The 22,465-nt window shown below is 34.1% G+C and overlaps 2 protein-coding genes across 2 annotated transcripts; one reads left to right on the forward strand and one right to left on the reverse strand.

Annotated features, from left to right (window-relative positions):
• The first annotated feature begins 2,984 nt into the window (after positions 1-2,984).
• LOC127170951 (uncharacterized) lies at positions 2,985-5,476 on the forward strand. The gene is made up of 7 exons (XM_051119326.1): positions 2,985-3,147; positions 3,319-3,376; positions 4,114-4,440; positions 4,545-4,586; positions 4,685-4,813; positions 4,901-4,941; positions 5,028-5,476. The coding sequence occupies exons 1-7, from the start codon at positions 3,145-3,147 to the stop codon at positions 5,115-5,117; spliced, it is 690 nt and encodes a 229-aa protein (XP_050975283.1). The 5' UTR covers positions 2,985-3,144; the 3' UTR covers positions 5,118-5,476.
• Positions 5,477-5,772: 296 nt separating this feature from the next.
• zgc:172122 (uncharacterized protein LOC571844 homolog) lies at positions 5,773-21,897 on the reverse strand. The gene is made up of 8 exons (XM_051119299.1): positions 21,734-21,897; positions 20,489-20,552; positions 20,148-20,223; positions 17,838-18,164; positions 16,526-16,855; positions 11,758-12,039; positions 11,541-11,646; positions 5,773-6,353 (listed from the first exon to the last, which is right to left on the reverse strand). Exons 2-7 carry the CDS (start codon positions 20,525-20,527, stop codon positions 11,558-11,560), a joined length of 1,143 nt encoding a protein of 380 aa, XP_050975256.1. The 5' UTR covers positions 20,528-20,552; positions 21,734-21,897; the 3' UTR covers positions 5,773-6,353; positions 11,541-11,557.
• Between the last annotated feature and the right edge of the window lie 568 nt (positions 21,898-22,465).

Consider the following 22,465-nt stretch of genomic DNA (forward strand, 5'->3'; position numbering starts at 1 on the left):
ATTAACATGCTCACGTGTTTTTACTAAAAGCTAAACAAAATTCTCATTAACATGCCAACATGTGTTTTTGTTCAATTCTACACCTATTAGGTCCATACAACAAGACTAAAACAAGTTCAGTTACTGTCTTGTTGAAGCAACTTAAGATTTTTTGTTTGGAATCCAGTTCCCTAATGACATTGTTCTCAAATGAGCATTAGCAGCGCATGTTATGAATATGATTTTTTACAATATTTGTATGATAATATCAAAGCTAACTTCAAGTTCACATGTAAGCTAACTATCAATCTGATTGCTGACTTGAAGCTCTTTATTTCCTTCCTGTCAGATTGCATCCTACTAAAAGTTTTGTCACTATAGTGACAAGTCTAAATGCTTGAGAAGAGTATTTATGGATTTATATCAATGCACACTTTAGCATTTACACAAAAGCTGCTTTAGATTCAAAATGTAAATGATTTTTCTCTGAAACAACTTTCCTTTTTTGTTGATTTTGTTGACTGTTAACCAACTAGCCAAATAGCTATTTAGTTATTGTTTATTTATTTTAACTTGCATTTGGTCTTGCTCCATTCTGATATGTAAAGTTCACTTTCATGATCCAATCAGTTCCCCACAGACAAAATATTTTCTTGTTGTATATCCTGTGTCACTTGTAAATGGGCCACATTATGAAAGTATAATTGTCATTAAATGACAGTTCACACTGACTTTAAGTAGTAACATGAGTAACATATTTATTTCAACATATTTATTTATTAAACTAATGATTTCCTTTTACCAATGGCAACTAAAAAATCCATCAGTCATGGTATAATGTAAGCTAGGAGGGCTTCTTGCAAGAGAGAGGAAGTGGTAACTCCTTAGACTTCCTGTGGTTCTGTACATAAACGAAGCTCTGTATAAAACATACTTTGCCTTTGACTTTGGTTGCACTAGATATTTTGCTATAGTTTGCTCACACATATTATTACCTCATTCTTAGGTATTCATAGGTTTTCATACTCATTTTTTTATGTTTGCATATAGACTAAAATGTACAATATTGTACAATAAAATGTATTGGTGGCATATAAAATGTAAAAGTATTTATATAAATATAAGTCTTAAATAAATATAAGCCATAAGCCCTCACAATTTTTTTTTATATTTCTATTGTAAATATATATTTACATTACAAACTATGTTCGTGTAGTTACATTTTACTATAATATTTATATTGATATATTGTTATTATTATTATTAAACTAGCTAAACATAAATTAAAAGAAAAAAAATATATGCATCTATTGAGATCATGATAGAAAGAGCACAGAACAATGTTAAAAAGCACTGAACAGTCTAACACGTCCATGTAGATCATTGTAGGATTTATGATGCAAAGAATGTGGTGTAAATGTACTACTGTAAATTTTTGGAAAGATATAAAAAAAATCTGCACACAGTGTCTGTCTGAAAGTTAATTTAGGCCTTTGTTAAGCTCAAATAATTGAAGTTGTAGTCACATCTCAAGTATTGCAATAATCATAAGTTAACAATGAATCTCAAAAATTCTAATATTTGTATTCAAAATAGTGACTTCAGTTGATGTCATGCGTTTATGTTTTTTTTAGGCAGAAAATGATTTGAATCAACACATTGAACAGAGCAGTGAGCGGAGTAATACTTTTCTGAATGTGCTGCTGTTCAGTCATTATCCACAAGGAGGTGCCACTGAGTTCATTTGAACACATTGTCCTACTGTCAGTGTTGACAACTAACTTTTCAGAGGAAGTTGCTAAAGGCAAGTTAATGTGTTGCTAAAAGTAACATAAAATTGTGTCATTGCTTAGAATACATAGATTACTCAAAGTGACTGATCACCTCAGCGAAAAATGAAATTTGAAACATGTTAATTTACATTTTTCATAAAAGTAATATAAACACAATACTGAATTATTGAACACTTACACATTCTGAAAGTTACATTTTCATATTAAATGGCAAAATAACATTCTGAACATTTATAGTTTTAAGTAGTATATTGGTAATTAGTAAATACACTTTAAGAAAGATTTGTAAAAAATAGGGCACAATGTACTGTGTCAATATTAAAAACACAGGTGTTTTACCTGCATTTTTTAATTATGCTTTGCACTGCGTTGTGTTTAAGTTTACAGGAAATGCCTGTGAATTGAATGGATAATATCCTGGCAGAAAGTACCTTTTCCATTTTTCTACACACTTTTTTTCTTTTCGTACAGTTTACCTAAAATGATCAACAATTACAGATACATGCTAATAACCAAGTGTATCATAAATGAACTATTATTATTGAACATTTGCAACTAGCAGTGTAATTTATATATGAAGAGTTCAGTTGCAAAAGCCTCTAAAGCCATCTGACGTATTTCTTTAAAATGAACACTTCTTTCTGGCTACTTTGTATAGGTTTCTATGTAAGTACTGGTACTTCTGATTGGGCTGAGGCTGGAATTCAGCGAGTCTGAAGTAAAAGTATTTGATGGACGTATAGCATGTGTCGAGAGCATTCACTCAGTATCATTATCTCATTTTTGACCGAGATGGCTTTTAGCTGGTTTTGCATCTGAACTCTTCATATGATGTGTGTACTGTTAGGCGCTTCTGTCTAACTCTCTCCAGTCTGATGTGCTGCTTGGCTGGCAAGCTGTTCAGTCTTTTTGTTCAGTCTTTTTGTGTAATTTAGAGGTAAAATAAATATCTTTTTATCATTTGAATCAATTTTCAAAAGCTGCAAAAAGTTGCTAAATAATTTTTAACTAGATTAGTTGGTAGGTGCTTTTAGGGAAGAAAACGTTTTTAGGGTAGTTGGAAAAGTGACCAAATCTAGCAACAAAATTGCTAAAATGCCTACTGATCTTAATCGCTTTTCTCTTCAACATTTGTATGAGGGTTCAACCAAGCTGGACAAGGTTTAAACAATCTGAAACCAGACACACCAGATGAGGTTTGACACTGTCAGTGACGAAAGAAGACAAACTGAGAAGAACAACCATCGGAAACGGGCACAGACACAGAGTTGGCTAACAAATAAAACAGAATTGCTGAGAAACAACGCAGGTGAAATCCTGACTCAAGGATTTGAAGACACAAGTTAAGAAGTGCAAGAAAAGAGAAACAGAGATGGTAAGAGATGTCTTGGAAAAACTTACAGCTTACAACACATTTTCATTTCACTCTTTCCAACGCATTTACACACACTTGTGCACAACTCTCAATTTAATTTCTCTCAATTAAATTTAATACAAATATTGTCTCTGATAAAAGACTTTCAACAATAGCAACTTTGTCTTCCAGATCATGCTTGTCTTTTCTCTTATATTGATGTGTGTCAGTTTCAGCGGCACCACAAATGGTGAGTATTCAGACCTGCCCTATGGAATGATGTCCGTCAGTTACATATTATTAAATGTGATGTTTGTGATGTATTATTTTATATCTGTTAAATGCAATGTCACAACATATGTGTGCAATCCCTTTGACAGATAATGTTCAGAGGGTTTTGTGAGTATTGTTATTTACCTCATCCGACAAATTTTTGCTGTTTGTTGCAGTGAAAAAGGAAGGAAATACATAAATATATTAAATAAATAGATAAATAAATAAACATACACAATCACTAACATATAATAGATTAATATAGAATTATTATATATTATAAATGTATTCATAATATGGTACATGCTTGGCAAATGTTTGCTTCCAAGATTTAAATAACAGAATTTTCATTTATATTTTAGGTAGATGAATTTAGATGACAAACGTTTAACTTCATGTCCAAAAATGTAGAATAAGTAAAGCCTAAACTATACTAAAAAAATATATTATACATACATATTGCAAGTCTATAGAGTGATGCGTTTGTGTTTTTTATAAAATTGGCCTACAAATTTGGCCTAGTGCTGTTTACACCAGTAAACACTTTCAGTAGTTTCAAACCGTTTTATTGAAGATATCACTTTTTTTTTTCTTTTCAGGATTAAAAATCTGAAAATTACACTTGCTGTCAATTCTGATATCAAACTTACTTTAAATCTCTAAAGGCTTTTCATGGTTTACCTACATTTTCCCTTTTCCCCATCATTCTTTTAGGATCTGAGGTGAACTGTGTTGCAGTGGTCAAAATGCCACGAAATACTGTGTTTGTAGCTCCTGTTATGACTGAGTTGAAGATAAACTGTACTGTAACTCTACATGGATGTCCCAGGAACCCAAGAATCAAATGGTGCAAAATCACTGGAAATGACTGTAAAGCTTTAAATTACTCAAATCACATAAGGTCTGAATGGAAGAACTTCACAGAACATGGAGGGATGGCTTTCCTGGTTTTCCTGAACATCTCAATGGAGGATACAGGTTTCTACAGATGTAAAGAAGGTGACACCTCTGTAAGTCATGCTATTAATGTGACTGTGACAGGTAAGTGACATTATCTTTAGATTCACTGATGGAATGTAAACATTCACATATTTTGTTAAACATAAATAACGACACTACTAGGACATTTTATTATATTTTAATAGATAATGTGGAGGATAAGGTTTCACAAAATCAAAGCAACCCAAGTAAGGGCATTACCATTTTGCTTGGACAAATGCATCTTTATTTCTTGATAAGACCTATGATAACAACTCTTAAATATTATTTTGTTCAATTCCTTCAGTATTAGGTGATCTGAACACACCTCCAACGGATGATCTGGGGTGGCTCTGGCCATATGTGTACACCTGCAGTGGAACAGTGGGGCTGGTCTTCATGGCGGTATCATTTTTTTATGTCGTGAGGTGCCAAGGTGAGTGATTTGAGTGTTTAAACTAAACATCACAGCTGTTTTAAAACCATACTTGTGTTTCCTTGGATAATCCTATGAATATTATAGGGAGAAACTGGACAAGAAAAGATATGGAAAATAAAAATCAGGTATCTTTTGTTTTAAATATGTCTCTTACTGTTTATAGTATCTGTTGACATATACATTTTTCAATGCTCTGTTATCACTTCCACAGTACATGGACAAACGAAAAAATGACCTGCTTCATCTTCCTCATCTCTGTCTGGACTCAGACCTGCTGACCTATGTTGTATACCGTGTTTAAGAAACTATACTGCCCCAGTGACAGTTTTGTACTATTTCTGTACCAGTGTACCTTTGATATATGTCAGTGCAGCATCAGAAGAGCAGAATGTTCTTTTATATGCTTCTGAATCATCAGGCAATGTCAAGAGAGCTTTTAAGATTAAATGATAAGAATTATTCAGAAATTCAGTTCATATATTCCAGTTTAGATTGCTTTGAAATAGTAACATGATCAACCGTGGAAGATAATACTTCACACTTGCTTCAAAAATGCTGTGTTGTTTTATTTGTGAATTGCTGATTGTTAATAACTTTTTTCTTTAATAAATTCCTTATAAAACATAAAGAAAATACATTTCACCATTTTATATTTTTTGCTTTTAGATATTTAGATAAACCCACCATTCACAAAAAAGATACAGCATATACCATGGGACAGATTAGCAAACCAATGTGTTAAAAAAAGCGATATGTAACTGATCAATTTAAGGAATTATTTTGTATACATCTTTCTACTGTTTAACATATTACAACCTTTGCAATAGACCTGGTAAGTTATTATTATTATTATTATTATTATTATATAGTGGGTGGATGAAAACACACGGTGGACACCTCTTATTCACCTTATGCTTTTCTTTTAACAATTCAATCTTATGTTTGACATCACACAGTTTGATTAACAAAGTTCATATTTTCTTTATTATTTAAGAATTTCCAGAGAACGTTTTATAAAACACAAAGAGGTGTGAGGGGAAATGGAAATACCTAATTTCAGAATGATACAGGTGAGCTAAATGTTTTAAGCTATTAGTGCACTTCCCTCTGGTGGGAAAATGTTCGTAATACTTTAATCACTTTAATCCAAACATCAAGACAATAACTTGGCACCAAAGGCCAAATAGGTGCTCCTGACTAAAAGAGTGTTTCCCCTGATAAAACATCAGTAAAGCTAACAATAACATTGTGTCTGGTTTTCTATGGTTATATAATGTCATGTTTAGATTTAGATCACTTTAGAGAGTAGAGTTTGTCTAAGAAAAAAAAAGCTTTACTAAAATATACAGTCTATAATAAATAAGGCATTTAGTGTAGAAAGTGTCGTGATTAAATGTATTTTATACTGTTACACTGAATATCAGTTATATTAGAAGACGTTGACTCAGATTCGTCTGTGATTCAGACAGAAGGAACACCGTTGTTTGGTCAGGGTGAACATCTGAACATAGCAGCATTTCCTTTTATTTCAGTCAGCCTGAAGAAAGAAAAAAGAAAAATGTCTTAATGTCCTCGAATTACAAAGCAAAAGCCTTCTGCAACAAACAAGTGTTCACTCTAATTCTAAATCTTGGGTTGATACAGGACAGGGTTGAATGATGAATAATGTTCCTTTATTATTCCAGTTGAGGCTTTTACCTGTCTCTCATGAGATTACATCAATACTGAAACAGAAAGAAAAATAAACTACTTTTACAGCTTAAAATAAGTCACTCTTCATGTGTCCATCACATACTGTACATCTTACAAAAATAATAATAATAATAAGTAACATGGAAGTTAATTTTTCTTTTATCACAGTATCACAATTTTTAAATGTACAGATGTGACCATTTACCCATGTCCGCAGGTGCTTATAATATGAAAATCTAGATTTTTAACAAATATTCCCCAGGAAATGTTTCCCCAGAAACAAAAGATGCATAATAAGAACAACCTTTCGCTTTGTTTGGACAAACTAATAAATTCTCAACTAAACAAGCTGCTACAAATAGTCAAGCTCAAACTAACTGAGCCAGAGGTTTACCACTTAAACACAAAGCAGTGTTTTGACAAACACCACAGTGTCACAATGTTTCCACTGTTCAGTGAACGGTTCTACAAAATATACAAGATAAGAATAGGTTTTTCACACTTACAATAGATTCGAACGCTGCAGAAAAAAAGCTTCAAAGCCAGTTTAGAGACATTTATTGCCTTGATGCCCCTACTGAGCACGTCAAAGGTGACAGCGGCAAAGAAGCGCTAAAAGACATTTACATAAAAATAAAGACAAATCTTGGGAGGAACCAGGCATCTGGAGGAGCTCATCCTCCTTTGGAAACTTCAGAAAAATGTGACACTCAACATTTAAAGGAGAAGTTCACTTCCAGAACAAAAATTTACAGATAATTTACTCGCCCCCTGTCATCCAAGATGTGTGTCTTTCTTTCTTCAGTCAATGAAATTATGTTTCTTGGTGGAAAAAAAAATCAGAAATGTTCTCCATACAGTGGAATTCAATGGTGTCCTCAAGTTTGAACTTCTAAAATGTAGTTTAAATGCAGCTTCAAATGGCTCTAAACGATCCCAGCCGAGGAAGGTCTTATCTAGCAAAACGATTGGTCATTTATGAAACAAAATGACAATTTATATACTTTTTAACCTCAAACGCTTGTCTTGTTTAGGTCTGGTTTTGACGTTGAAGAAGAAAATGAGATGGGAGTTTTTCAACATAGCCTAACTGTATTGACCCGGATTACACAGACTACACATGTGCATCGTAGAGATGAGACAAGACGAGCTTTTGACGTTAAAAAGTATATAAATTGTCAATTTGTTTCGAATATGACCGATCGTTTCCCTAGATAAGACCCTTATTCCTCAGCTGGGATCGTTTAGAACCATTTGAAGCTGCATTTTGGAAATTCAAATTTGTTCATCAGTGAAGTCCAGTGTGAAGTCCAGAAATTCTGTAATGTTTTCCTCAAGAAATAATTTCTTACGACTGAAGAAAGAAAGACACAAACATCTTAAATAACAAGGGGGTGAGTGCATTATCTGTACATTTTTGTTCTGGAAATGAGCTTCTCCTTTAAGGAAAAGCAACACAATTTTGGGCCAACATTCAGTTCTGAGGGGGCCAGTACATTTAAAAGTCAATATTAGAATTTAAATTCTTTCTTCAAGCACATTACAGGTCTTATTGTGAATGATTGTGATAAAAAAAATCTTTAGAAATCTTACTAATCTCAAAATATAATAGCCAAATAGCTCTATAGACGTTACTCTCACTCCATTCTGCTATTTAACACCGACTTATTTACGACTGAATCAAGTCCTAATGAATAAAATAATCTCTCTTCCCATTTTTTTCTCGTTCCCACTGATTTCCTGTTTCACTCACTAATAATTCCCATCATAGAAATATAATGAGTTGTAATGGTAATTTACATTGACTTTGTGTTTGTCACACTCTTTTTTTCCACTTTAGATATTAAACAGCCATGCTATAAGGTAGGTTTAGGAGGGCTTCTTGCAAGAGACAGGAAGCGGTAACACCTTAGACTTCCTGTGGTTCTGTACATAAATGGGGCTCTGTAAAAACACTTACCTTTGGTTTCACTATATTTTTTTGCTACTATACTATTTTTCATATTTTATCTGTCAACAAAGCATATTTAGTCATGTGTTTGGTGGAGTAATGAGCAATAAGAGGGCGACTCAATGAACACAACCTTAACAGAATGACTTGACTTCCCGTATGTTTGGCATATGGCACTATTTTCACTTCCCAAGGCCTCTTGTGTGGATTTAGCTGCCTTGGTTTAAATTTTAAAAAAATATGAAATGCTTTTTTCCTATTGACCCTCTCGGGTGACCTGCTGATTCTAGGAAAGGAAAGTTGAAGAGAATGAAGCAGGAAGGAAGACTTGGATAAAGAAGACTATGAGAGGTAAGAGGTTAGTGAGTCATTCTGGCGTCTCTCTCTCCATTTCCAGCTATACATTTCTTCAGTAGCTGTTTTCATCATCTCCTCTGTAAAAGGCTTCTGGGGTATTTATTTACAATAGTGCAGTCTTTAACTTTAATAGTGTGAAACACAATACATCACATCTAAAAAACAGTGCTGTCAAAATTAGTGCTTTAACGCAGTTTAACGTTAAAAATATGTAACACAGTTAATGCAGGGGCGAGGCTGTGTTGGCCACCCCAGTCACAACTACTGCTTCTATTTTTTTCCTGACAAGAAGTGTATTTATTTAGTCGCAGAACGACTTTATGACCACATCAAACGGGAGACTTTTTAGACATGCACTCCAACTTCACTTCAGCTCCAGGCGCTAGTACGGAAATGGTACAGGTGACGAAGAGCTTTAGCAGAACAACGGTGAACTGCAGTCAGATGAGGTGTTGTCAGTAGAAACAAACTGTCCCGTCCTGTCAGCCGTTATACTGTGCTCGTAGCATGTGCACTTCAATTGCATGCACAAATGCGGCGGCGTGCGCTGTAGCCTGTATAATTTTGTATTAAAGCGGGAATGAAACTATGTGTCAGATCCGTGTTATGTTCAGCAAAGACAACTGTTAAATTAATAATAGCCAAATAACCTTATAACCCAGCTGCTGTGATGTCTGTTAATCAAAGAAAAAAAGACTTTTGTAGCTTTAATGGTTCATTTATATTTAATTTAGTATTTAACTTTTGATAACCTAATTTCTGTATAATTCCTATTTGCTGAAGGACACAGATAAATAATGAGTTTATGTGAAGATTGGAAAGTTCACTTAATAGAAGTAATTTTTTGAAGTCTAATAAATGTTAAAATTGACAGCTCTTAATTATACTGTAATGCTGAATGGCTATAGTCAAAAATAACAATTTCCTAAAGACATCATTAATATTGGTATCAGTGAACTCACCTTCAGTCATAAAAAAAGTAACAAATATTAAAAACATTTTTCTTTGTTGTTTCTACATTAATTTTAAGATTGAATGTGAAATTATTAATACATTCTTACACACATATTACATTTATTTTTATTACATGAATGTGAAATTACAATATAAATGTATATTTAAAAACTAACATTAGGTGGGATTAATCACAATTAATTTCAGAAAAAGATGTGTGATTAATTTGTTGTTTTTTAATCGATTGACAGCACTAGGTAAAAAAAACACAATACATCACATCTAAACCTAAATTACATCTACAAATCTAAAATTTTTAATTATAATAGAGGTGTATATATATATATATATATATATATATATATATATATATATATATAGGCGTTTTGCATTTTCTAGATAGGACAGTGAAGATATGACAGGAAGTGAATAGGAGAGAGAGAGACACCCTAAGTGCAACTGTGCCATATGTCAGTGCTCTGCCAACAAGGCTATCAGCGCCGACAGGTATAGTTATATTTTACTATAGTTATATTTTTTATAGCTATATTTTACTGTTTGGATAGTTATATTTTACTGTTTCCATACGGAAATGTAACATAACATATATTGGCCTATATTTTAAGAGTGATATTGCCATATACTGTATGTTACAAATAAGCAACGTGATATATGATTTTCGTACATATGTACATTCACAGGATGGATGAGGACATAAGTTTATAACATACATAAAATCCTCACAGTAAAATTTGTGGTCACACTTTATTTTTAGGTCCAGTTCTTACTATTAACAAACCATTAACTACAGCTTTTGCCTCAATAAATTCCTAATTTGCTGCTTATTAATTAGTAAGTAAAATAGTAAAATAGTTATTAAGTTCAGGTATTGAGTATGATTAGGGATGTAGAATATGGCCATGCAGAATAGGTGCTAATAAACAGCCAATATTAATAATAGGCATGCTAATAAGTAACTAGTTAATAGTGAGAAGTGTTCCCTATACTATGCAAGTGTTACTATTTGTATGTACATATGTTAATAATATCTATATGATGAATTTTATATGGTATTGTATGTAACAACCATACATGTTTTATTTTTTATATGCAACTTAAATACACGTGTAGTTTTTATGTATATAATATTAACATGTGTTGATGGGTTTTAGGGTTTTAGGATTTAAGATGACAAAATGTATTACACATATTTGAATGGACCAGATATATACATGTTAATATATGAAATTGTTCAAATTTCTAATAGGCGTAATATGTTCTTATTTCATATGACTATATGTGGAAATCTAATGTATGTACACATATTACATTTGCGTATGGAGTATATAGATATTTTTTTAACATGGTGACCTGAAATACTACTGTCCCTGACAATAAATGAAAATGATCATCAAATTTCAAAACAACATTTATTACATTCACATTTTTTAACTTGTTGTTTCACCCTGTGTGTCAAAAGCCAAGTGTTTAAAAACCAAAAATGTACAGCTTTATCCAAAGTAAATACTTTCTTCTTCCTGTGCTTATTCTTGCATACAAACTTCTACAATCTTGCATGTGTACACCCTTATACTGAAACCTTATTATAAGCTTAAATCCTTTAAGAGCCTTTATTTTAAATTTAATATAAGCATTATTTAATATATACTTTGTCACTTACTATAACAATTGCGCCAGCCCCAGAATTAAGCATTAAATTAACGTGAGACCTGATATTAAAGTGGACAGACATTGTCTGGGGCTACTGACCACATCAGCAGGCGAAGTTAGCACCTCTTCAGGCAGATACACAGACATATGAGCAGCACAAGGGCCACACAGCTGGCTGAAATGAGAACGAGATGGACTTTCCTAGCTGCAATAGAAAACACACACATATTAACTAAATAAATGAAATATTTACAACAGTCTAGAAACTAAGTCAGAACGTAACGGGGGAAAAAACTGTTGAGTAAGTTTCACTCACATTTATTTAGAGTCACATAGATGGCAGTCTCAAGGCCTTGGTGACGAACTTCACACTTGACAAGTTCATCGTCCAGTAGCTCACTTTGCATTTGAATGGAACTGACCACCATGGTGGTGCCGTCCCCTAGCTGGTAAAAGGATGTGACAGCAGGGCCAAGTGTTTGATTATGACCCTCCACGTTCCAGGAGATCTCTGCCACAGGACGTGACACGGCTGAGCAGTTGGCCTCAACAATGCCCTGTGAGACGGTGATGTAACTAGCCTCAGGTTTGGGTAGGACTAAGAAAAGAAAAGTAAAAAAAGTTTATTTCATATACATTTTAGTTCCTTTTTAAATCTTTAGACTTAAAATCCATATAAATATATTTTAGTTGCTGAGATAATGTTTATTTGGGAACCCTGACAACAGTCCAAGTTGTGCCAAATATGTGAACTTTGTATATGTCGATTACAAATACTGTATTGGTTGAACTTTTCTTTGTTGTATTGTAAGTGCTAGCTTCATTCAGAAGACAAAAGAAGGCACTTGTGTTGTTATGCTGATTACAAGCCGTCAGACGTTGGTCATGTCTGCGGCAGACTCCATCAAAGAGGGACTCTGTGACATAAGTCAGATAAAAGAGAAAGAGACAAACCATGACAAGACGGGGGGAGAGTGAGGCTCTGTCCACTTTGGTGGCTGTGTGAGCTTTTTCGTGACAACGGCCAGACTGTTTGGGGAATATCAACAGAGGGAAAGCTAACACAGTGGAGCTCTGTTCTAGAGGAACAGAGACGCAGTAATCGCGCTGGCCCTCGTCCCAATCTATCCCCTAAACTACAGTCACAGCCAAGCATTATAACCAGTGTCAGCTTTGACTGATTGTAAGCTTCCTTCCAAAGAAGAATTTACCTTGAAAAGAAAGGGATGTTTTCGACCGAGTAAAAAATCTGGACGCTAATATCACCACTGCAAAAACAGTCGCATGAGATAAAGAATGTAGCATAGTTTGTTATCTCTCTGTAATTTATTGCGATACTGAGCTGACACTTATCTGACACAGGAAATGCTACTGAGCAGCAGTGATCGCTGTAGAAATCTAAGCGTATTTTCAGAGTGAACAAGGAAGAAATCCATCAAATTAAAGTTACAGTTGACCCCAAAAATTAAATGCTGTCAACTACCCAATAGTACGATAAAAACACATACATGTGGTTCATATGACTTCTGTCCTAGTTTTCTTTAGCACCCACATCAAGAGAAAAGCAGTGTTCAAACCAGATAACTGGTTTATCATGTGTTCAGAGGTTTACATTATTTTTCACAAATTAGAAGGATCTGGCAAGTCACTGACTCAGTTCAGTCACGGTGGTTCTCAAGTTAAACAATGCAAATTTGAATCAGTTTGTCACACAAAGCTACCATATGGCTTCTGAAAACTTGCTTTTTGCATGCTTTTGGAAACTTGAAAGTTTCAGTTTCTATTCACTGTGATTACGTGAAAAAGAGTGACTAACACAGTCTTCAGAATTTCTTTTTTTTTTTTTTTTTTTTTTTTTAGGGAACCCCAGGTTTTGACTTATACGGCTTAATATAATATGATGTGTCTTACTGAAATATGTAGTAGAAACTCATGAAATATGTACATTATTTTTAAAAATCCACATCATTTTCTGCATATTTTGGACAATGAGGAGTGCCATTATTTTGATGACATGAAATGGTTGCACTCTGCGAGCTACTGCTATTTTTACTGCAACACAACTGAGAAAATAAAAAAAAAAACTGATATATACAATGCCACATTGTGCCATATTTGGTTGTAATTTTCAGTCGAAGGGCTAAAAAAAGAAGTGATGTAAGTCTTCACTGCTTTCCTAGCAGTAAAAAGAGGATAAATGAATGGAAAGATGCCTGTGGACGAATAAAATTTCCTAAAGGCCTCCCTGCCGGAAAAAAAAAAAAAACAGCTAAAACCTGGTTCTTAGCTGGTTTAAGCTGAAAGTAGCAGGTTTTAGCTGGCTAGGCTGGTCAGGCTGGTTTTAGCTGGTTGTTCCAGCTGGTCTCCAGCTTGACCAGCTAAGGAAGTGGCCAAAACCCCTCTAAGACCAGCCTGCTGACCAGCTATGACCATTCTGGAGGACCAGCTAAAACCAGCCAACCAGCTTAGGCTGGTTTTAGCTGTTTTATCTTTCAGCAGGGCTGCATCTTTTTTTTCTCCACGTCATCCCTGATGCTGTTGAGGCTTTTAGCAGACCACAGCTTTTCAAAGAGGTTACAAACAGCAGAGACAACAAATGCTAGGTGCTATTCTGGCAGGATGTAAACATGCCAGTGCTTGTCACGACGCTACACCACTTTAGCCCTGATGCCTTTGAGGCAATTAGTGGACCACAGCTACTAAAAGACCTTACAGGTGGTGATGGATATAAACGTAGGCTAAAACTAAATGCCGTACTATCGATTTTTTCCCACAAGCAGTGTTGGGGAAAGTTACTTTTAAAAGTAATGCATTACAATATTGAGTTACTCCCTAAAAAAGTAACTAATTACATTATTTACTTTTTATGGAAAATAATGCGTTACTTTACTTTTGCGTTACTTTTTAAATCTGGGCAGGGTTTGCTTGTTTGTTTTTAATATAGAAAGTTCTATTTTTGGCACATGTAAAAGCCTTTTCACACCAAACGCCTCAGGCTTCGAGAAAAGTAAATTCACATCTGTACAGTAGACCGCAGAAGAAAAAAATGTCTCTTCAGGAACCTCTTCAGCAATAAAAAAAAGAGGAAAACAAATGTTAGATTATCTTGAGTAATTTTTGCTTATATTAGTATGGTTGAATTGGATCATCGAAGGTCGGCAGCAAAGACATCAGCTTATAAAATGGGATTAAATGCATAAAGGATATTTGTATTATTTAACATTTAATTATTGCAGGTTTGCATCATATTCTGAGTTGAATTTCACCATTTTATTCATTTTGAGGAATACTGAATACTAAACTGAGTTTTTTGTGAGTGAGATGAATTATGCATGTTCACATTTATTCTAGAACTAACATCTTACTCCTGATTTCTCTCAACATGGGGACAGGAGAGCTTTTAATCAGTAAATGGGGGGAAAAGTAACTGGCGTTACTTATTTGAAAAAAGTAATGCGTTACTTTACTAGTTACTTGGAAAAAGTAACTATATTAAGTAACTCGCGTTACTTGTAATGCGTTACCCCCAACACTGCCCACAAGTAGTCTAAATGTCCCCGTATATCGATTGAAACCCGCACGGAGAAACTTTGAGCGTTTGTATGTTTTCATCCTGCCAGGATAGCATCTAGCTTTTCTTGTCTCTGCCAACTCTTTCAAAAGCTGTGGTCTACTAAAAGCCTCAGCGGCATCAGAGCTGAAGTGGAGAGAACAAAAATGCGGGTCTTTAGTACGTTTTATTTGTCCACGGTCATCTTCCCATTATTTCTTCTCTGCTTATCACTAGGAAAGCAGTGAAGACTTACATCACTTCTCTTTTTTGCCCTTCGATTGAAAATTACAACAAAAAGCCTTGTATCAGTATTTTATTTTTTCCAGTTGTGCTGTGGTAAAAAAGCAACAGGTAGCGACAGCAGCTCGCCATTTGATGTCACTGAAATAATGGCGCCCCCCACAGTCCAAAATATGTATAAAATGATGTGGATGTGGTTTTCTAGTACATATTTCAGTAAGGGACATAATTTATATCAAGCCATACAAGTCTTAATACTTGAAGGAAGAAAGCTTTGGTTTTTTGGAAAAACATATAAACATGTAAATAACTACATTTTACTTTAAACTTTTTGGGTTAACTTTCCATCAAGTCTACTTTTTTTGTCAGGTTTTATGTTTTTACAAAACTTTTTTTCTGCATTTGTACATTATATATGTCATAATGTCACTAGTTTGTTTATAAACTTTTCCTCAGGCACCACTGGCTGATATAGGTGATTTCAGGTTTTTACCATCTTTGTAGGGACATTTGGTCACAGCAACGCAGGCAAAACCTGAACGACCCACACGCAAACTTTCTCTCTCTTTCACACTCTCACCCAAATACACCCACATATATTTAAAGAACTCCGCATGACCCTGAAGAAAGACGAAGGGGCTGTAAAATACCCAAACAACACTTACGGAAAAAGCACATCGATTTGCCATTTTGTTTACATATTGCACACATGTGTGAAAAGTTCCAACCCCACACGTGTGATTGGGGGAAAATTACACATGGGAAATTTATGTACCTTTTAGCTGTAGCAGCTTAATTTACTGTAGAAACATCCATGTGAGTAATATAAAACTATATATAAAAAAATATTTTTATTCAGCAATTAAAAACATTATAGAAGAGGTACATTCAAGCTATTTTGAGTTGCATTTTAATGTACCTTCTATTTGATCTAAATCATGACAACAAAATAAACAAATGTGGGTAGCACTTTATTTTACAGTTCTGTTACTCATGTAAACACTATGTACTTATTAAAGTAATTAGCAGGTAATAACTAGGTACTAACCCTGAACCTACCCCTAAACCTAACCTCATATTACCAAAACTTTCTTAAGTACACATACTGTAAAATAAAGTGGAACCTAAATGTGTCCTTATATTGACCCTTATACAGAAAATAAAATAATTTATTCCAAACCTATTCCAAATAATCAAGGATTTAAGGTTCATTAAACTTTTGAGAGCATCCAAATACATATCCTTAATTTTAAAGCAAATAAACATGTCTATAAACGCCATTCAAACTTACCATAAACGGACAAACAAGCGGTATCGCTCTTAATGCCATGTGGATACGTGTGGAACTCGCAGGTGTAACAGCCCTCATCCTCTGTCTGAGCCTGGTGTATGGAGAGCTTGCTTAGCCCAAATGATGGATTTAGAGTGATCCGATCCTTGAAAGGGCTCTCAATGATGGGTCTGTCATTAATGACATAAGAAGCAACAGTGGCCGTGTCCCCTTGCTCAGCTGTTTTTTTCCATAAAACCTGCCGGACTTGCTTAGTGAGAATATACTCGCATGAAAGAGTAGCAGTCTGTCCGCTCACAACTGTTTTATTGTCTATCATTTCCACCATTGCTAAAAGGAAAACAAAAAGAAAAGTGAAGAGATTTCACAAGAGAAAAAACACTGAGACATTTCTCAAAATATCATCATTTAAGCTCCAAAGAAGTAAGAAAGTCATAGATTTGGAAAGACATGAAAGTGAGTAAATGATTTGTCATTTTTGGGTGAAGCCTTCAGGTCAATATTTGGAAAATGCATGACACTATAAAGTAACTAACACTAGCGTTTATTGCCTTAAGTTGTAACCCACACTCACTTAAGGCCAGATTTACTAAAAAGGGCAAATTAGCATTAGAGCGCAATTCCATAAAAGCACCGACGGGAGGGGAAAATTCTGCATGTGACTTACTGACAATGCTCACGTTAAATAACACAGACGCAGCCAGATCAGACATGCTTTTTTAAATGTGTTAAATAATGACGCAAAATACCAGTAATTTGACTAGTACAAATGTTACTAAATCACGTTGCGTGATTCATTTTAATAGTCTCTTCCCAGAAATTTTGCGTCTGAACGGGAAACTCCTACAAATGCATAAACAATAAGTTCAGGTGTAAAAACAACTGTGTCAACACCTTTTCAGTGTTAATTCTTCACTGCATATCTTTAGTAAACCCTGGCGGTACTATTTTAACGCCAAAAGAAAACTGTTAGTAAATCTGGCCCTTTGGCTGAAAAAATGAAACTTATCACATAGGCAATGGCTGTTTTTATCTGATGTAGAGTCTTGTGGTTTTTGTGATGGATTGTTGTCAGTTTTTAGGTAAAAGAAGCCAGGCAAGAAGGTGGTTCTCACCACTTCCTGTTTGAGCACTATTTATAACCAAACGTCAATGTATTGTGAACGCATTGTAATAACCACCAATAACAGCCATTCATCATGAAACCATCTTAGTGCAGCTCTAGAAAACAGCATTTCCTATGCTACATGATATCTATCATATCATCAGTGGGATATTTACAGAAAGTTTGAAAGTGATTACCAAGCCTCACCCGTGAGTGAAAGACACATCCTTCCTCTCTGTTGCCCAGTTGGGTACACATCAAAAAGACACTGGTAGCAGCCCTCGTTGGCTGGCGCGGCTCTTCTGATGGTGATGACGCTGGTGTGAGCTTGTTTACCTGTGGTTTGCTGTGAAAGCTCTACTCCATCCTCTTTGGTGACATACCCACCAGGCTGATAGTGTAGTATAGTTGTATTTGTCATGTCTTCCCATAGTACTTGTTTTAAAACTTCTCCTGCCTCCATTGTAATATTGCAGGCCAGCATAAAGGGAAGTCCAGCTATCGCCTGCAGATGAGATGGTGCAAGTACCGTACCTAGAACACATTGTCAAACTAATTAAAATCATCAGATACATCCAACACTGCTATGATGAGCATTTGTTAAAATTTTAAGTCAACTTTAATTAGGTATTTTCGGGGGGGGGGGACAGTTGTACAACTGTCCTGTACAACTGTCCTGAAAATATCAGAAAAAAAGCCTTATTAAAACACTGAAACACAGAAAAAAAAGTAGTTTGTCATAGTCTTTTACTTCTAATCTTTATTTAATAGATTTAAAAAAAAAAAAAATTTACGGCTTATTAAATTTTTATTAATATTTTATTATTAATAGTTTATTATCAGCTTATTAATAAACTTTTTCCTAATAAAAGTCATGTGGCATAAAGTATAAAATGTCAGAGTGGTACAACTGTCCTGATTTCATAATGTCAGACAATAATAATAAAAAAAAGTAGTTTGGCATAATTTTTTCTTTCAAAGCTTTATTTATTAGATTTTTTAAAAACAAAAATGCTTCATTGTTTATTAATATTAGTTTACTATTAGTTTTTTAATAAATGTTTGTCTGCCTAATAAAAGTCATGCGGTATAAAGTATAAAATGTCAGAGTGGTACGACTCTGATATCATAATATTGGAAAATAAAAATATCTGAAAAAAAACAAAACAAAAAAAACACTGATTAAAAAAACTTAAATTTTTGAAAACGGAAAAAAGTATTAGCATATTTAATTTTTTTTATCTTTATTTATTAGAATTTTTAAAACAAAAATGTTTCACTGCTTTTTTTTTTTTTATTAATAAACTTTTGCCTGCCTAATAAAAGTAATGTGGCATAAAGTATAAAATGTCAGAGTGGTACAACTGTCCTGATAAGAAAATAAAGATATCAGAAAAACAAAAAAGCCTTATTAACACATTAAAATTCTTGAAATGGAAAAAAAGTAATTTAGCATAATCTTTTTTTTTTTTTTTTTCAAAAATGCATCATTTCTTCTTATTTTTTTTATTAATAGTTTATATATAAACTTTTCATCTGCCTAATAAAAGTCATGTGGCACAACCAATATGCAGAAAACTTAAAACAGTAAATTTGTCATAATGCAGATATGGAAACCTGTTTCCACCACATGATAACATAAATAAATATTAATAATAGATAATCAATTGTGGCTTTTTTCTTGCAATTTATTGTTTATATGTCACAATTCTGGCTTTTTTTCTCACAAATTTAACTATTTTATTTTTATTCTGTGGTGGAAAGCAGAATTGTGAGAAATGTAAACTCAGAATTCAAAGAAAACAGTCAAAGAATTGCAAGATATAGCCTCAGAATTGTGAAATGCAGACTCAGAATTGACCGTATTGATCGTAAACAGCTTGACTGACAGGCGATCTGACCAATCATATAACACAGAATCACCATTTTGTCCGACAAACAAATCAAACAGGATTAAATTAGATTAACTTCTATTTTACATTTTAAAGCTGAGACCTTGATTCATACCAGAAGTAACCTGCTCTGTCTCGTGTGTCGCCGTGTTGTCAGTTTCCTCTTTGTTCGTGATGTATTTTTCACTGCGTGAGAACCTGATGTGTGGTGTGAGAGTGACATTGTTTGTCGGACATAGCACCAGAAACTAAGGAGGGTGGGTTTTTGCGAAGAGTCAATTGTGAGGAAAAAATTATTGTAAGAGGAATTCTGGCAGATTGTTGCAGTTTATATCTTGCAATTCTAACTTTTTCCTTAGAATTGTGAACGTGTTAAACACGCAATTACATTTAATGGTTACACTAATGTAGCCACTCAGTTTATCTCTTATGAAAAATACCATAAAAGCTTATCAAAACCACATAAACCTAACATGAACACAAGAATACATTTCTAAGAACCATCTGCTAGATTTATTTTTAAGATTTGTTCTTTGCTTTATCATGGTCACTCATATGTCATTGACCCACATTTTGTTCTAGATCTTAGATATTCTAGCGCTCAGAAAGGAAACCAAACTGGCACCTTGTAGTCGAGAGAGCAACATCAGTGTCACCCACACTTGCAGAGATATTGCAGATACAGACCCACACATCTTGACCTGCAAAATCATTTTAAGTGTTGGTCAGTTAATGGGCCAAACAAACATTCAGGTTAGACAAATAGTGTTTCACCAAACAGATTTCCAGAATGCTGTTAGTAGTCATGTGCATTAAAGCAGACTCTAAATAAACAAGTTTCCCAACGGCATAGTTCATAGCAAAGGGTAACCAAGGCAGAACCGCCCTAATGAACACTGCTGCATTGTGTGAAACGTCTAAAAAAATATACGGCACTAACAAAGTCAAAGAATTCAAGTTACTTACAGCCACAGATTTGTAAAGAGAGGACAGTCCACACAACATCAGTTCAGCTCCTCAACAGCCATTGCTTTGTAATAAAAAAGATATTAATAAAATAAGATAATATCAAACAAATCAGTAGTTTTTGTTTTGGTGTGCTATTGAAAGATACATTTCTATTTGGTAGCACGCAGCTCAGATTCAAATCAGACTTCAAGAAAAATATTTGTCCTCCACGTCTGGTCTATTTTGGCATTTGAGGGTTCAATGCACTATTCATGGCAATCTCAGTGGTAACAGTGCGATTCAGCATTTTGGGATTGTTTGGATATGTGATTGTTATTTGCCAGGGTTATTTATGGCATGAAAAGCAAAATCTTCAGCCACCTGCATCCTGTCATGTTTTATTACCTTTCTGGTAGTTTAACAACAGTTTAGGTACCATCAAACTCACACTTTATTGTCTAGACTAACATCAGCTTGAGGAAATACCTTCCCTTGCCCTTTACACAAGCTATATGATTAAAAGCACTTGTGGCTTAACTCTGCCAGTAAATCCACAGAAAGAGTGGTTCTAGCAGATAATTTGAGGGCCACATGGCAAATATTTCCAGGCAGCCACACACCCCTACTGACCTCAAATGAAAGACCATGGTTGGGCCTTTTTTAAAGTTATTTTGTTGTCCACAACCCACAATAAAAGGCTTTGAAATTTACACAAATTAATTTGACTCATGGTTACATTTTATAGACCACGTTTTAATGTGCTAAACAAATCCGTAGTTTTAGTAAATTACATGCATATTATACAAATATATAAATAAACGTTTTATTTTAGGTGTAATGATTTAAATGAGTCTATAAATCATGATCTGTTAAGCAATATAATACGTAATTACACTTGTTAATCTGTAGATTAATGAATAACTTTCAGAATTAAAAGTCTTCGCAAAATATGATATAGACAATTTTACTCAAGATTTATTATTTCCAACTCCTTTACTACAATAGAAAAATCACTCAGAGTTCTATTACTAGTAGTAATATGTGATTTAGAAAAAGAATGAACACGATACATACATAGACATAAAACAACCTGTGTAGCGTGCACATCAGGTCTACGTTAACTAGAAACATTTGAAATTAGTCGACTAAGAAAATATGGATTATTATTTTTGTAATTTAAAAAGACTTAAGCGTCTGCTTTGCTTTTGCCTTCAGTAACAAACTATTTTTTTTTAATATAGAAATTTTGAATAAGCGACTCACCTTGCAATGCATTGCTGCGTTCACCCGTATTGTAAAAACACAAGTGTTGGGAAATCCAGTGGCTAAGCGTTATTCTGGCATGTGTGAGATTCGGGATACGAATGGAAGTGGAAGTAAGGAAGTTTGGGCATGCAGTCGTGGGAAGCATAGCAATCAGTTTTTAAAAAGGCCCGGTGACGTTCAGGGTCTGGAAGCGTGCAATTACTAGACCGGGTAAACAGCGACATCTAGTGGTGTGAGCCTTTTGTAGTCAATGTCTACATAAACACTCACTTTTAATAAAATGCCAGCTTGTCCCAATTAAAAAATATGTACTTTGAGGAATGTATTTAGAAATATACATTGGTTATGCTCGGGCACATAACAGGCCGAAAAACGACTTGTTTACGTATTTTGATAATGTCATGCAGATTTTTAAATCGTCTGTACTTTGGGTAATATTTAAAGTGGGAAAAGCAAACTAATACTACAAAACACTGAACCCATTTTTTAATTTTCCATTTTTTATCAATAGTGCAGGCGTGGGCATTTGTAAATTGTATGAGTCTGGCTTCCGGTCTCATTGGTGTCCAGCTATTTTTAGCTGTACAAAACAGCTTGTTTTGCTGCTTGATATTCCAAATTTGGTGTGTCTTACCATATTATTTTAATGCATTATCTTAATTATGAACACATTGGTTTGTAGTGCAAACAGTTTTACTGTTTACTTTATGTTGTTATTCTTCTCTTTAT

The sequence above is a fragment of the Labeo rohita genome, chromosome 1 (genome assembly GCF_022985175.1).
Source record: "Labeo rohita strain BAU-BD-2019 chromosome 1, IGBB_LRoh.1.0, whole genome shotgun sequence".
Classification (NCBI taxonomy): Eukaryota; Metazoa; Chordata; class Actinopteri; order Cypriniformes; family Cyprinidae; genus Labeo; species Labeo rohita.

What these genes read in the sequence shown, in the direction of transcription:
- LOC127170951 (XM_051119326.1), top strand. An exon ending in TATTAATGTGACTGTGACAG is followed by an intron (nt 4,441 to 4,544) that starts GTAAGTGACATT and finishes ATATTTTAATAG; the next exon opens with ATAATGTGGAGGATAAGGTT. An exon ending in ACAAAATCAAAGCAACCCAA is followed by an intron (nt 4,587 to 4,684) that starts GTAAGGGCATTA and finishes CAATTCCTTCAG; the next exon opens with TATTAGGTGATCTGAACACA.
- zgc:172122 (XM_051119299.1), bottom strand. Translation starts at nt 20,527, where the DNA reads ATGTTGTGTGGACTGTCCTCTCTTTACAAATCTGTGGCT. An exon ending in GTTGCTCTCTCGACTACAAG is followed by an intron (nt 18,165 to 20,147) that starts GTGCCAGTTTGG and finishes AATGTGTTCTAG; the next exon opens with GTACGGTACTTGCACCATCT. An exon ending in CGCTTGTTTGTCCGTTTATG is followed by an intron (nt 12,040 to 16,525) that starts GTAAGTTTGAAT and finishes TTCTTTTCTTAG; the next exon opens with TCCTACCCAAACCTGAGGCT.